We start from the raw sequence: 17,061 nt of genomic DNA on the forward strand, positions 1-17,061 counted from the left end.
ACTAGTCATTCAAATAAACTAATCAACGACTGATTTAATCAGTTCCTTTAAAATAATAAAATTCAAAGCTTCATAAATCGGTCAATATCCATAGCAAAAGACTGGAAACATTTTTTTTTGGTGTGTGTGTGTGTGTAAAATGAAGTGCATTAAAAATATTTTACCAAATAAGACCAGAGGAGTACATTTAGTCTTCATAAATGTATTGCAGAAAAAATAATGGATTCACACAATATTAAGGTAACAATTTTTGTCATTTTAAGTAATGGGTCATAATTAGATTGGGTACATATTCAAACAGATAAATATTTTACTTCTTTGAATACACCAGTAGTATTAGATATGAGAAATGCATTAATACATAAATCAGATTAGTTGAAAATATTTATTAATCATGCAAATTATAAAAATTACAAAGTTGCAATCAAAAACAAAGTACTTCTTGAAGGCATTTAAAAGCAAATTTGACAATATAATTTTAAAAAACTGTATACAGTTTAATATATTTAATCTACAGTTCTTGATTTGCTATAAAAATCATTTATAGAACAGGGAAGTGCAATATACTTATAAAAGAATTGGTATATTCATTATTTAAATTCACTGAAATAGAAAGTTCAGTAGGTTTATAAAAAAATACTATTCTGAATATGAAAATGGCAAAGAGCAGTATCTATAATTAGACGCAAATAAGCTCCCAATAAACTATACAGCATTGTATCATTGCTTAACAAACACCATTTATCTCAAATTTTTCACAAAGAAAGGAAGAAAATATTGAATATTTATAACCAATTATAAATAATTCTTTTACCTCACATCTGTTATAAACATGAAAGGCCTGAGGTGGGAAAAAGGTTGAAAATATTAGTTATGAAAAATTCAGTTTCTTCCTTTTCTAAAATTTAGAAAATTGAGAGTGGCAGTATTGTTTACTAAGCGACGCAATACCCGTTGATTTAACGCTGTGACTTTAAGCTCCATTATGAACATTTCTATTTTATATCAATGAACTTTACTTCTTTTACTTTTTTCTTACTTTATGTCAATCAATGAAACCCTAAATCATGGGGGGGGGGATTATTATTTATTAGAAATGAATATTAATAAAAATATATTCATCAGCTAGGCATTGTATGAATGTAAATATGATCTATATAAAGTCCATTTATATATGGCACATTATTATTTGCTAAACTTAATTACAAATAATAAAAAATTCAAAAATAAAATGTACGTTAAAAGCGATTATCAACAAAACTACTAAAATAAACTTTTTTCAAAAATATCTGTTAGAAAAATATTAAAATCTATAATGTTATTTCTTTCCAATATAAGTATGTTAATCAATAAAAGAATATGGAATGGAATTAACTTTTATCTAACTACATTTCCTTCATGAGATCACACACTTCCTTATCATGCCTATCTGTATAGTGTTACATCAAAACCTTAAAGGATATAATTTTTTATGTATGAAAGATTCCAATAAAAACTTAATAAATTACAAAAGTATTAGATTAATAATTGTTTATCTAATTGTAAATTAGCAAAGAGCATTTAATTCTCGCTTAATCGAGTTTCCCTTAGTTTCAAATACAATGTTATTTTTGAATAACTTCAATTTTTTAAAAAATCTCTTCTACTACAAAGATACAAGGAATTTCATACCAATTACAAAGATGATAGACTAATAATGGATTGCCAGAATTTCTAAATGATTGAAAATTTAAACAATCACGTACTTTGAAGTTCTAAAGTCGTACATAGTATATGCGAGCCTTAGAACTATATTGAAACAAAATAATGTTTGATATAAGTGTCTTATCTAAAGTGCATACATTAAAATTGAGTGCTAATCGAAATTATAATTATACTATCATTTAAATTTTCCTTGTAAGAAATAATTATCAAACAAGTCAATCTTCTTCACTCATATAGTCAACTTTTGCTACTTTTTCTTCAGAATCGGTCTTCCTTTTTCTTTTCTCGTTTTCCAATTCTTCTAATTGAGCCTACAAAAGAGATGGATATATATTCTCTATTGAATTATTTATCAAGCATTTTTTTCATGTCTACAAAATAGAAAATAAATAGCAGTAATAGAACCCAGGTAGCAATATGCAACTGCATATTGTACAATACTGTTCGATGTTTTTGATATTATACAATGTACTACTACAGAAGGAAGCTGCGAATATAATAATTCTAATATCAATAGAAAGTATCTCCACTTAGTAGATATACTTACAACTGAGATAATTGCAGCATATCAATATTCTGCAGAAGATTAAAAATCAAATACTAGTCATACTTTTTGTTACCTTTCGATATGAAATCATCAATCTCTAGTAGTAGAAAATTCCCACCATCTTTTTTACGATATATTCACGGTACTTCCCAATATTCAGAATATCGAATATTGTGGAGACATCGCCCACTTTCGAGAGCTAATAGCGATATCTTTCCTTTTAAAAAATAATGACATCAATATAATTTTATAAATAAATTTAGTATTGACTGAAATTTATATGAACTAAAGCATGTTAAGAAGATGGAAATCTTTTAGAAACCATGATCAGAAAACTGGATACACATGAGGTAAATTACAAAATAGCTTTTACTTTTAAAGTACTGAAACATAGATAAAAGCATTCATTAATTATAAGATAAATCAATAAATAAAATTTTTAAAGGTATAATTCTTATAATAATAAACATAAATATTTCAAATCAATCCCTAAATGTACATCATATATAATTTTCTGATAAATTTTCAAGTGTCGAAATCTGTGGATTTATTACAGTGAAAATGTTAACAAGAAGCAATTAAAGAAATGAATGAAAATAGGCATTGTTAAGCCGAGGAATAGTAGATTTCAAAATATTTAAAACGTTGCAAAAAATAATGAAATAGTAAGCTCTGCAGGAAAGAAATAGTCAACATGTGGCGACATCTACAAATAGAAAGTATATTGAATTCTATAGAAAGGTTGTGGCCCTTTCAGCAAATCAAGTTATATGCCATGCAAAATTTTGCTTTCTTTCAAAATAATCGGTTTATTATATTCTGTTAAATAGTTGTATGGTTTAGAAATAGTAGCAACAACTGAGTATGAACAAGCAAAAAGAACAAAAGCAACTAAAATGGCTGCAAGACCTATAAAATCAACATTACATAAAAACTAAGTTAGACGACATCAAAGATTTAAAACAATTTTATGTTTCGGTTTCATTTGAAATCATCAATACTTTTAATGCAATAAACTCGATAATTTAAAACTGGAAACAAAAGAAACTTTTTTTAAAAAATAAAAGATAGCTTCACACCAATATTAAAATTAAAATTCCTGGATAATTTTTTTAATGGAGTATGAAATAAAACACAAAATATGTAAATCAATCAGAAAAATTTCATAAGACTAATATAAGGATAATATGACTTTCCAAGATTACTAATACAACAAATTATCTAATTCAAATATAAGTAAAATAACAAATCCAACATCTTTTCAAGATTACTAATATAACAAATTATCTAATTTGAATATAAGTAAAATAACAAATCCAACATAAATGTCACTCAGTTAAAAAAAATGTAGAATTTGTGAAAATAAATTCAAGCATTAAAAAATGTAAAATAATAAAATTTAATTATGCGTTAAAAACAAAACCATATTTTTGAGTACACTTGTCATCTTTTGAAATAGAAAACAAATCGGTTTTGGACCAAATATGGCAATTTAGAGATTCATACATAATTTAATATTTTAATGAAGTTTCATTATTAAAAATATATACTTGAAATTTTTAGTTTTGCAAAGTCCATTATAGTTTAAAGGACATCGAAGATCTTGAGGAAGCTTACTTTTGTTATATTATATAAAAATAAAAGATACCCCCCCCCCAAATATAAAGCGGAATAACCATCCTGATTTGGATGCTCCTGACTGAAAATAATTGACACGAGCATGGAAGAAAACTTAACAGATTTATTTTCGACAATCGGGACGATGTGAGGATTTAGAATAGTGTATTGAGCGCAATTAACCGAGAATCTGAAACTTTGCAAAACTTTTTTTAAACGTACACACAGCAAGCGCATTTGATTAAAGCGCATGCATCCATAGCAACATCCACAAATGTCAAATTAGCAGTCCAAAATGGTTAATTTAAGAATATCATCAATGAATTGTCAATTTGACCCGATGTATTGATGCTTTCCCGAAAGAATTTGATAAAACGAAGTGACTAAAAATCTATTATAAATTGATTTAAATAAAAAAAATTCAAAAAAATTAATTACTGAAATGACTCTCAACAGTTTGTGATATTACCAACTTCTCACAGATACAATTGATAATCGACAGTATTCTAACAAATGTTCTAAGACAGATGTCAGCGGTGCTTTTGTTTGCTAGTAATACTATTGCGTGGCCGATAGTAATTTTTGTGTAATTCAACTCATAGTTATGGACAGAGCGAACTACCAAATAGTTTAAGGAAAGCTTGACAAAGTAAAAAATTTTTTATCTAATACATTTATTATAGAAGTAAATTTACAATTAATCATAGTTTTATTACATCGGTTCGTTCTAGATGTAGAAAGAGAATTTTTTTTTTTTTTTTTTTTAAATAACAGTAGAGAATTAAATACATGCAATGAATTTATATCGCACTTATTTCCTTATCCTTGAGTAATTAATATCATTAATTATGGTTATACCACCAGGAAAGTTTATTTATTCAATAATGGAAACACCACATTGTATTAACAAAGGTTGGCAAATGAATCTTTAGACGATATATTGAAATTTATTTAACTATAAGGCATAACTTATAAACCTTTCTAATTATATCTTGATAAGGTAAACTGTCTTCTTATACTTTCAAATGAAATAGTGCGAGTAATTTCAAAGTTTAATAAATGAAGGGATTTACTAACGTATAACTGTTTTTTCTGCCTTTATTTAACAAAAGAAAAAGTAAAAAAATTAATGACATGGTATCCAAACAAAAAAAAGTTCAAATTGATATTTAATACATAACATGTTTTTAGGATAATAATAAAAAAAAAAAACCTAATATATTAATTGCCTCTTCAAGAAAAGATTCTATTATAATGCAACCTTCTCTGTAAGAAAGCGAACAGCATTATACTAAGCCAACTTAGAGCTACGCAAATGGCAAAGTATCTGAGAATGGTTTCAAATTTTGATAGATGTCTAGAATATAATATTTAAATAGCTGAATTATGTTTCTTTAAAATAATAGTAATTAAATAATTACAAACTAACCATCAGATTATATTATACAAGTAAATAGGACATCATGATATCATAATTATTTAAACTAATGAAGACAAAGAAGTTCTCCGATGCTTTCTATACATTTGTGAGTAAAGAGGGGGGAAAAAGAATTAAAAATATGATAGAGCATGTGGCTCTATCTCTGTTATGGCACAGAAATAGAAGAAAACAGATGACAAAAATTATGAATTATTTTGCTGTTGCTTTTAAAAAAGAATAAAAACTCAGCTTTCCTTTCCTTTTTTTTTTTTTTTTTTTTTTGAAAATCCTAATTACACATTTTCCTCTTCTCCTTTTTCACCGAAAATCCTTACTTTATAATTGACTAGCCGCCTTTGGCGACCAGTCGGTTCGCCAGTATTACCGCTCGCTACAATTTTCAATTAAATATTTTAAGTAACTGGTCTCTTAATAGCTTCTCAAACAAAGCATTTTTAATCTTCAAATTTTGATAGTCATACCAAACTTATACTGTTGTTTAGATCGTTTCGTTCAATTTACTATATATATTTTGCTAATTTGTTGTCATTTCCGGTAAAACTTCAACTTTAATTTAAAGTGGAAATACTGAAATTGCAATTAATAAAAAGATATTTTTTAATAAAACCAAGCTTTTCATTTTATTTATCATTTTTATTGTTATTTATTCATTATTATTATTATTGAATATGAGTACTGCAAACAGAATCACTCGGCATTTAAGTCTTATGTGAACTACAAAATATTTTTCATAATTTATGTAATATCTCAAAGAATAATTCAACAAAAATTTCTCAGATTCAGCATAAAATTCAGTTTTTAGTTTTGCTTTCAAAAGGATTGAAATGAAATCAATAATAATATTTTGTTCCGGCCTATAATATTTCAAAAATTATGGAGTCTAAATTTAATGCAGTAAGGTATCATATTCTGAGAAATATTCTGGACACACCAAATTTTAAATAAATGAATGAAATGTTTTTATTTTTCACGATCAACTAAGACTGATTTATGAAACTTTAAATATTAAAAATTTAGAAAAACTCAACATTTTCATAATCTTAGGCCAATTAATCTTGAGAAACCTGCGCGCTGGTTAGCGTATTTTCTTTGAAACGATCGACGGAAAATCTAAAATTATCTTTTTTTATTGAATAGTGATATTTAAATTTTCATAAATCAGTCAGTTTAAGTGATTGATTTAGTTGATTGGAAATTAACTCTTTTTATTTAAAATATTAGTGTTCAAAGAACATTTTGTTAAACGCGATTTCCACAGCAGAAGCTTTAAGTAAAATGAAAAATTCGTTATTTATTAGAGCATTTATTGAATCAAGTTACATAAAATATAGTCATTTTCCATTTAGACCATTTTAGCAGATTTGTATCTATTACTAAAGGTTTACAAATTAGCTGTGTGGCCCGGATTTGAATGGATATCCTGTTCATATTAAAGAAAATTAGCTTTAAAATAATTTATTGGATTAATAGTATAGGTAAGGTAAAAGATAATAAAATAATTTTTCTTGAATTTATTTTTTAGAAAAAATAATATTTCATTATAATCTGATTTTTATAATCTGATTACTGAAAATAGAGTCACTCAGCGTTTAAACTTTATGGACACTAAAGAATATCTTTTTTAATTTATGTAATATCTCAAGAGTTTGTCAACAAAATTTTCTTAGATTCATTATGAGCAGATCGATTCATTAACAATGTTTAAATTTAAATGCATCAAACACTAAGAAAATAAAACGAATCGTTTAAAATAAACGGTTGAAAACAGGTTTTAAAAAAACTACTTAAAAAACAATGTACTTAAAACTATAAGCATATACAAAAAATATATAACTAACATAAATACAATTTACTAACAAAAGCATGCGACTAACTCAAAAATAATTTAAATCATCCATTGATAACGGTTGTCATGGCAACAATCAGAACAGAATGCGCATGCGTGAATTTTCTTCCCCAGTTACGTAACGCAAATACGTGATTTTTTCTACGCCAGTTGGGGTAACGCTATGCGGATTAGAAATTTTTAATTTCCTTTATTCTGTTTTATTTTAATTCAAAAGTACTTCAGAATGAATCTGAAAGATCGATTAATTAACAATGTTTAATTTTAAAGGCATCAAACATTAAGAAAATAAACAGAATCGATTGAAATAATCCGCCGAAAATTTTTAACCCTAGCCTCATTACTGTTGGGAGAAAAAAAAAAATTGAAGCCTTTCTCATTTGGCGGTGGGGAAAATGGAAGATTTTTTTGGCGGAAAAGTTGGCGGTGGGAAAAATGGAAGATTTTTTTGGCGGGAAAGTTAGTTTTTAATTAATAATTAAAATTCTAATTAAAAATTCGAAAAAAAGGAACCCCAGGTGCACATTCCCAACCTCCAAGATATACATGTACCAAATTTGGTAGCTGTAGGTCAAACGGTCTGGCCTGTAGAGCGCCAACACACACACACACACACACACACACACACACACACACACACACACACACACACACACACACACACACACACACATTGAGCTTTGTTATAAGTATAGATTACAGATTCAGGATATTTTAGATGCATATTTGTCGCTTTTATTACATGAAATTAAACTGAATTTATTACATGAAATAAAACTGAAATGAAAATGTTCCATTTGTGAAAAAAATAGTTTGTATCAAATTTTCCCCAGCCACAGAAAGATGCTTGAGTGTTGAATTTAAAACAATTATTATTACTTTCTTTTTTTGTTGGATAATACAATAAAAATGATGGAATAAGTAATAATTGTATTATGTGAATAATACCATGGCGCCATCTATTGCACAAATTGACAGTGTGTAAAAGAATCTCTCATCGAAAAGCTCGAATTTGAATAATATCATGGCGCCATCTATCTTAGAAGTAAGGGGATATTTTTTACAAAGGAATAATTTACTTTACCATAAATCTAAAACAGAATCAAAATTAAAAAAAAAAAAAAATGTCGAAATTCAGAAAATAAATATATTGAAACAAAAAACTATATAAAATCTAGTGATTGTAAATGGATTTAATAACTGAATGATATTAAAATATTGAAACGTAAATTCAGACCTTTTGAAAAGTATATCAACAGTATTTGAATTTTTTTATTTCTAGTTTATTTTGAAATCTGTTCAAAAGCCAGTTATTTGACACATACAAAAACACATTAGAAGTTAAACAGTCCATTTCATAGCTTTAAGTTTATGAAGTTAACTCAGAGGATTTCCGTTAAACAACGTTAGATCCAATTAACAGATAAAATTTAAATCATCATTAACGTGTAAAAAAGAATAAAATATTGCTAATACGGATACATGCATATAAATTTGAAGCTAACTCATCAATGAAAACACAATTCTTAAGTAATTTTACATTTCTTCACTTAATAATTTCATGAGTATAATTCCTAGGGGGGGGGATACAAAAACATTTTTCAATTCCATTTTCAGATTATTCTATCCTCAAGGTAATTGATAGACGATTTTCCTACATAAATGCCGAGAACTCATTTAGTGAGATTTGAAATTTATCCATGGTCAACTGAGCTACGATAATTAGAAACTCACAATCTTAATAATCCTTTGCTAAGACGTTCAAAATGAACCGAAGAAATTTCGATCTTTCATATACAACCACTAGTCTGAATCCTGTCTCAAATCTGTATTTAAGTTACAAGCAAGCAATAATTTTAAAGGATAAAATGTCCCTTTGACATGCTGATATATGTCAAGTGTTCCCTTAGTAACTTTTATTCTAAAATATTCTCTTATTTCTTGATCCAATTTCTCTCTACTTAATTAATTCAAGAGAAGAGATATGTATGTAGAATTGCTGAATCAGCTAAAAGCTTAACTTTCCCACATTCCGCGTGAGGGGACAAAATACCGCTGACGGGACACATTCTTTTTTTAAAAGATCCCCGTGTTTCCCCTACCTCTTCGACGCGTGTAACGAAAGTCCCTATCGAAATCTTAATAATTAGCACTGTAAAGAAATATTTTCCCTATCAAAATCTCAGGTTATATAAGACCAGGGATAAAATGTTTAAGAGAAGCAGGCATATGTGCAAGCGATGAGCACACAGAACAACACAGAAAGGAATGAGAAAAAAGCTCTTGGACAGTGAAATTGGATTAAGAAAAAAGAGAATATTTTGAATAAAGTGAGTATGGGCTAAATTAAGATAAAACCTTGGAAATTAATTAAATTGAAATTAACGTTTAAAATATCATTACACACACACACACACACACACACACACACACACACACACACACACACACACACACACACACACACACACACACACACACACACACATACACACACACACACACACACACACACACACACACACACACATTATAATTCAGATTATATCATAATTTCATCGTTATTTCCAGTGTAGATAGCTAGATTCAATATCCAGAGTGACTTCTCAATATGGGAACTCAGTCACAGGTTCACTTTCAACCAAGTTGAGATGACGCCAATCATATATTTATCTCTTAATTTATGTTCAATTACATATATGAGAATCAGCGCACGAAATCTTTCACGTAAAAATATATTTCCAAGTGGCAATTTGTAAATTAGTAGTTTTTCAAAGAAAGTTTGTTGAAAGCAATTCCAAAAGTTTTTTAGTATGTTCATTACATAAGAGGAGTGGGATTGAAGTCTAACATTATCCAAGATCTATTGTGACAGCAATATTGTTTCTTTCTTAACAATAGCTATTAAAACATTAAAGTGATGTAAGGCTAACAGTGAATTTAAGCATTATGAATTGAGATTTTCCTATGATTACGAAGCTGAAATTAGAATTTATTTTGACATAATTATATTCAACAGCACTTTATGCATAATATTTTCAACACCAACCAACCATTTGATGGACAAAATGAATTTTAAAAAAAAATTATGTATAAACTTACAATTAGCAAGCAATAGAGGGGTAGAGAATTTGCATAATCAATGTAGGTAAATCCATGGATATAATGATAAATAAGAGAGAGAGAGAGAGAGAGCTAGAGTCGTGGATACACTATACATCCATTTATACAAGATTTCTTTATTAAAAATATTTTTAAAAAATGGTGAGATAATATAAAAAAAATAATTGTTAAAAAATATAGTTTCAAGAATCGAGAGTCGATAATAACAAATCATAATAGGAATGAATATAAATCAATAGACAAATCAAGGATTATATGAAGCTAATACTACTACTTCCTTTTTACTTACTTTCGTAAATAATTAAGCAAATCACTTTAATCAGTTAGAAGATCAAAATAAATACAGACTTAGTGAATTAATGAGTGAAATTAAATTCAGGAAATAAAATAGCTAATTCAAGTAATTGATTAGATGCAATTAAAACTAATTGAAAAGGAAGATAAGTTTTTATTACTTCATGTAATTTAATTAATAAGCACGGTTAAACTGAGAAAACTTCATCTGAAAGTGCTCAGTCAATTTACCCATCTCCATTGAAACTTATTAAGACAGACTTCATTAAAGCCAGAGACAAAGCTTCTAATAAATCGATGAAATTCACTGAAGCCATGCAAAGAGCTATGATGTATTTTCTAGCAAAGAAAACTTAGAAGAAAGAACTGTCTGAAGCCATTAGTAAACTAATTTTTCATCTTACCTTATGAAGAAAATTTGTTCACTTTTAGTGCTTCCAAAAATGTAAACTATGTCAGCTAATGTAAAAGACAGCTGACGGCAGAAACCACTGCAAGAAAGAATCTGAAATGTTTCTAAAAACTAACAGTCGAATTTGTTACTAAAACTACGATACAATGATTCAAGCTATCAAATATCAGGACAAATTAGGAATAAATTGATTTAAATTTATAGGGGGGGGGGAATTAATTGGTTTTTGTAACTGAACGTTTGTAGCCAGATGTTGGAGAGTTCATCAATTTCTAGAAACATTAATAAAACGACAAATTGATTTAGTTTTATACAAATTTCATGAGCACAAATATTCAAAACACTCGAATTGCTTCATTTTTCATGCTCCGATGAGTTATAAAAAAAGGCAAGAGTAGAGAACAAAATGAATTTATTTCCAAAAGTTTTGTACAATCATAGTTACCTTTCGACCTCATCGCTATGAAAATTCAGACATTTTTCATAGCGGCCGATCAGGTTTATTATATTCTCTTCGAAAAAAGTTAGCTCCAGTGATGTGAAATACACTTTAAGCTCCTTTAAAACTACTCATTAATTTGAAGTTCTTTGAAATGCCTTTAAAGGAAAAAAATATAGAGCAGGAATTTCTAAATATTGTTACGGAAGTTCTTCCACTGGTTTGGTTTCTAAGTCTTAAGTTTCTGGAACAGGACAGAAAAGGTTCTCGAACAATCAAACATATCTCAGCTCCTATTGGTACTATAGTCAAATTTTCTGAAGATTCTAATATCATCCATTCTATCGCCAAAGTCGCCAAGTTCGGGGGTCACTGATCTAACATCTGATCAGCACCCTATAGAGCCGATCGTAAAACGGTTTTTCCTACGATGAAATTCACCATGCTGGGAAGTAACATTACAGATTTGTAACAACATCCATCCTCTAAAGTCACAATAGTGACATGCTGATTAAATCATTGCATGGGGTTTCAACATCTTCCATTATTTTCGAACAACTTTTTAAACTCGTTGAACAAAATCTTTTGTTGCGATAGTCAACTGCTCTTGTATCCTTTCACCGAAAATGCGACTTACAACACAATGATTTCGATATAACCATTGAGAAAATTAAAAGATTTGCCATAGCTTTTCATTTGGCAGGAATCATTATTTATTTAGAAAAGTTTTCTTCAATTCAAATAAGAGATGAAAATCACTCAAATATAAGCCGCATTTTCAATGAAAGAGAGGGGAAAGTACAAGACCATTACAAGTAAAAATTTTGTTCACTGAGTTGATAAAGTCGTTCGAAAGAAATTAAGGATGCTGAAATCCCATGCAACGATATCACAGACGAGTATCACAAAATTGTGACTTTCAATGATGGATATTTAGGAATATCTACTCTATATTATTTCCTTATGTCATAGAACTTCCAAAGTAATGAGAAGCTCCAAAGGTACGTTAAGGCCCATTTCGCATCACTTGCGATAACTTTTTTAGAAAAAACAAAAAAATGTGATACATCGATATGAAAAAAAAAAAAAAAAAAAAAAAAAAAATGCTTGAATCTTCATGGTAATTGAGTTAAAAAATAACTATGATTGCAAAAAAAAAAAAAAAAAAAAAAAGAGATTATTTTATTCTTTACACTTTTTTTTTTTTTTGGTCCGTCGGTGCGTAGATAAAAAACGACCCTCGAACCTTAATACAAAATTTTAGAATAATGATTTAAATACTGTGCAAAGAAGAAAAGCATTCCGATTTTTATTTTTGATTTAATAATTATGTCAATACATAATTTATATAATTTAAAGTGATTCATAATTTTTATAAAAATAAATATAAAATATTCAAAGGAATAAAATCTTTCAAATTAATTTTATCTAATTCATAGTGCACTCATAAAAAAAGGAATATTTCTTAAAAATAACCAAATTTATTTCAATTACAAATAAAAAAAAAACGAAAATACGAAATAAAAAATTACGAAAAAAATGAATAGTATTTGCAGAAAAAATGTCTATACACGTTATATTTTAATCACGGAAAAATGGAGCCATTTTTCTAATCTCATGAATGAAACGTAAGCCTGCAACAGGTTCGAATTTATCAGAGAAGAAAACAATACGAAAAAATCTTGTGAGAATGAGTCTGATAAGAAATCTGTTATTGTGCAACAGATTGTAATGAAAATTTCGAATTTGAGTCTCAATGACATAAAAAAAGACATTAGAAAAATTAAAATCAATTGCCATACAGAAGGAAGATTTTCTGTTACAACAAACAATATATATTAAGGACAGAAAATGTGTCGTTATTTGAAGTAAAATAAAATAAGTACCAAGTATCAATACACAACTTTTAAGTCTCGGAAATCTATCTGCAAATATTTGAAATAACAATCAAAAATTAACTCGTAAGAGATCAATAATTTGGAATAATATTTTATATCAAACTTCCTCGCTTAATATTACAGATAATAATATTATCTTAAGATCTATAAAAATCTAAAATACTATATCGAGGAATTAGCAAATAGTAACTGTTTTACCTACAATATGGCGCATTTCAATTATGAGAATTATTTTTATTAAAAAAAATCAGAGAAAATATTGTTGATAAAGGAATGAAAATCATATCCAAGGAGATATAATAAAAATTCATTCAGCTCCTTAAAGCATGTGAATATCTAATAAATGCCAAAATGTAATTAAGGAAAAAGATGACAGGATATACACTGCCAGGACCAGTTGTTCACTTACAAATTTATCTAGATTTGTTTGCATATTTCATTATGAAAAAAAAAAAATATTTTAAGGAATAACACAAAAGTATGAATATTTTAAGCAGAATTCAAAGCTTGAATTGCAAAAACTTTTTTGGTTTACTTATGTATGGAAATAACAATTCATATTTATATAACTAGTCTGAATTTATTATTTTAATAAAAAAATTCTTTATTTAATTCTTAAATTCATTTAAAATACGAAATTAATAATTCACGGATTAGAAATTTGAATTTTCATTTTTTTCATAAACTGTTTTAATAAATCAAGACCATGAACAAAAAATCATATAAAAAATGCACACTTTTAATTTATAAGCTTGAGTAAATGAATGAATGAAGTAAATTTCATCTAATTGGAAAGAACATTTGTGTTTAGCATCTATAATTTTACAGGCTGTAGAAATGCAAATTTTATTCTTAATTACATATTTGTGCTTATTTATTATATTTTAATTATTTATCTGTAATTAATTGTTTTGCAAAATTTTAGCTCTTCATTTTCCTTTATTAGTGATAAATTAATTTCAGTGAAAAAGATTTTCGTTGAACTAATATGTAATTATAAATTAAACACTAACGTAATATTCTGCTTAGTACCGACATTTAACAACGGATAAAAAAAATAAGACTTAATGATGCCACATGAAATTATTTGCATAAACCTAGACTATCAGAATACTAGGATTCATTAAAACCTCAAACTAGAGCAGACTAAGACTTTTTTCCCAGAATCCAAAATTCGCTTCGCCTCTGAGTACACGAACATGTCATCTAAGTAATATGAGCATGTAATGTAAAAGTCTACACTAAAACTGCAGAGGCTTGCAGCAACTGGTAACGAGCAGCTGATTTCTTAGTAACTGTATCTTGACATCTTTTTATTCTTTTGCTTCTCACTTTATTTTCTCTTTCTGATTTTAAGGGTATGAGCAAATTTTTCTTTTCTTTTTTTCTTATTATATGCCATTTACTTGCATTGTAATGCATAAATCTTAAAACTTTTAGCGCCAAGAAAAAATTTCAAAACAACAGAAAAAGAGAAAGAATTTTGATCACAAGTAAAATAGATCGTACTTATGATAGTTGATTGAGCATAACAAACGTGACACATTTTTAATTATCTTTCGACAATGATATTATCATTCTAATGATAAGTATATATCACCCTGTAAGGAACTTACCCTTATTATCTGGAAATGATGACTACGCTTGGAATTGATTACACGTTGAGGGAAGGGATTGAGCTCGTTGAAAGCGACCTGAAAAGAAAAAGAATAAAGAATTAAATTCCAACAGGAATCAACAAAGTTTATTTTATGGAGAAGGCTCTTTTTAATTAATTTTTATTGAATGCCGTCATTTTTGAGAAAAATAAATTATATCAAGAAAAATCATTTAAATGTAAACATTTTGTGAAAGCAAGTATAAAACTACGAGATTCTTACAGTATATTTTAAGCATTTAAAATAAATTTTTAAAAAAATTAAAAACTATGGTTACTTTATTATCTCATTCTGTGTTTAATACAATGTAAAAAAACTAAATACCATGTGAAACTGGAAATATGGAAAGTCAACATTAATATGACTATATCTCGATATGTGTACTAAAAATCAAACTATAATAGAATCGTTTTCCGTTCCCAAAGCTACAGAGTCCAAATTCATAATTCAAATCTGCATTTTATATAACTATATCTCGACGTACGTACTAAAAAAACCACACTAGAATCGTTTCGTACACAAAACTATAGAGTCAAAATCTCATCACTCAAAGCAAGAATATATTACGAATCTAGTTGTCTTTGACGACTAGCTATCGCCCCGGGAGTATTGGTTATATAAACCTTTAGATAAATCTTTTAAATAAAAGTTATGTCTATGATTCCGTAGAATTTTAAGACATTAAAGCTGCGTTATTTTTCGTTCTTATATATGTTCAGTGTATTCAGCACATGAACCCTTCTTATGAACACGCATTCTGTAACATCATAGCACTATTAAAAACGTAAATGACTTGTTTCATATGCCTTCTAAATTATAATTTAATTTTTTTATTCTTGTTGTAAACTATACATGCATTAAATAAAATTCTTTTTTTTTAGCTTTCAATAACGGAAAAAAAATCACGCGATTAAATATTTGAAGAAACTAAGAAAACGGTTTAAATTTTAAGACTGCAGTTTAATTACAATTCTTAAAAAAAAGCAAAAACAATATTTAAAAAAGTGTCAAAATTCAGGCAAAGTTAACACAATTACTAAATTGGTATCACTAAAAAGATAATTTTTTGAAATTTAAAAACGTGTAAAATTTATTTTCGTGCAATAATATTTTTAGAAGTTATTACGAAAAAATACTTTAAATTCAGCTTAATTTTTAATTAATAACAATTTCACAAAAATTTCTCCAAAGTGCACATTCCCACTCGCTAACATATATATGCTCCAAACTGTAGACCAAAATGTCTGGTTTGTAAAGTGCCAACAGACACACGCATGCACACATATTTTTATTATCAGTAAATATAAACTTTTTAAACCATAAGACCTTATTTGTTATTTTTAAACTATCAAAGTTGTCAATAGGTAATTCATGCTCATATATTTTGCATGGGTAAAGAAATCCATGAATTTACATGTATACGATTTTTTACTGATTACGCTTTAGATTTGATTAAAAGTTATCTTAATTTTAATATACAGACACTACAGGCAACTATCATGACATAGTTTTATGCTTTGGACTAATAAAATTTTTGTTACAAGTTAGCCAAAAATTATTACCAAAAAAATTCAGTATTTTTTATGAAATAAGCACATTTGGTAGACAAGAATAAGAGTATCTTGAAACGAAATTAAACTATTGTTCAGTGTTTTCTACAGAAAACTGTAACTTTTTTATATATATAAATTAAAATTAAATCACACGTAAATGATATGATTTATCAAAAAAAATCATACGGAATCCCTAAATATCTAAATTATCCTATCGATTCATCACTAAATCAAAACGAAAGTGCATTCTCGAAAGTGGGCCCGATATTTACAGGAAATTGAATTGTTAACCAATTAGCAATATATCTTGTGAATGTAAGTAAATTTATTTTTGAACCCGTGGTTGTTATGTTTAGCTCTTAATAATATAAATTTGCATCATAACATATAGTGATGTAATGTGTGTGTGTGTGTGTGCGGGCGCAAGCGTGTTTCATTTCAAAAATATGTCTACTTATCTGCATCTAAAAGGTAATTTGAACAAAATATATAGGAAGAAGGCTAACAAAGATAATTAAAGGATAAAGCA

At 27.5% G+C, this 17,061-nt stretch overlaps 1 protein-coding gene across 2 annotated transcripts in view; it reads right to left on the reverse strand.

Annotated features, from left to right (window-relative positions):
- Positions 1-393: 393 nt before the first annotated feature.
- LOC129966673 (TBC1 domain family member 2B-like) overlaps positions 394-17,061 on the reverse strand; it is a 259,741-nt gene continuing 243,073 nt past the window's right edge. The window contains exons 18-20 of one of the 2 annotated variants that reach the window (XR_008784287.1): positions 14,938-15,015; positions 10,977-11,063; positions 394-2,015 (exon numbers count right to left, since the gene is read on the reverse strand). Coding sequence is in view for 1 of the 2 variants with exons in the window: in XM_056081190.1 (XP_055937165.1) it covers positions 1,920-2,015; positions 14,938-15,015 (174 nt within the window). In the remaining variant the exon portion in view is untranslated. The remainder of the gene's footprint in view (positions 2,016-10,976; positions 11,064-14,937; positions 15,016-17,061) is intronic. The other variant, XM_056081190.1, reaches the window with a different exon arrangement.

This window comes from Argiope bruennichi, chromosome 1 (genome assembly GCF_947563725.1).
Source record: "Argiope bruennichi chromosome 1, qqArgBrue1.1, whole genome shotgun sequence".
NCBI lineage: Eukaryota > Metazoa > Arthropoda > Arachnida > Araneae > Araneidae > Argiope > Argiope bruennichi.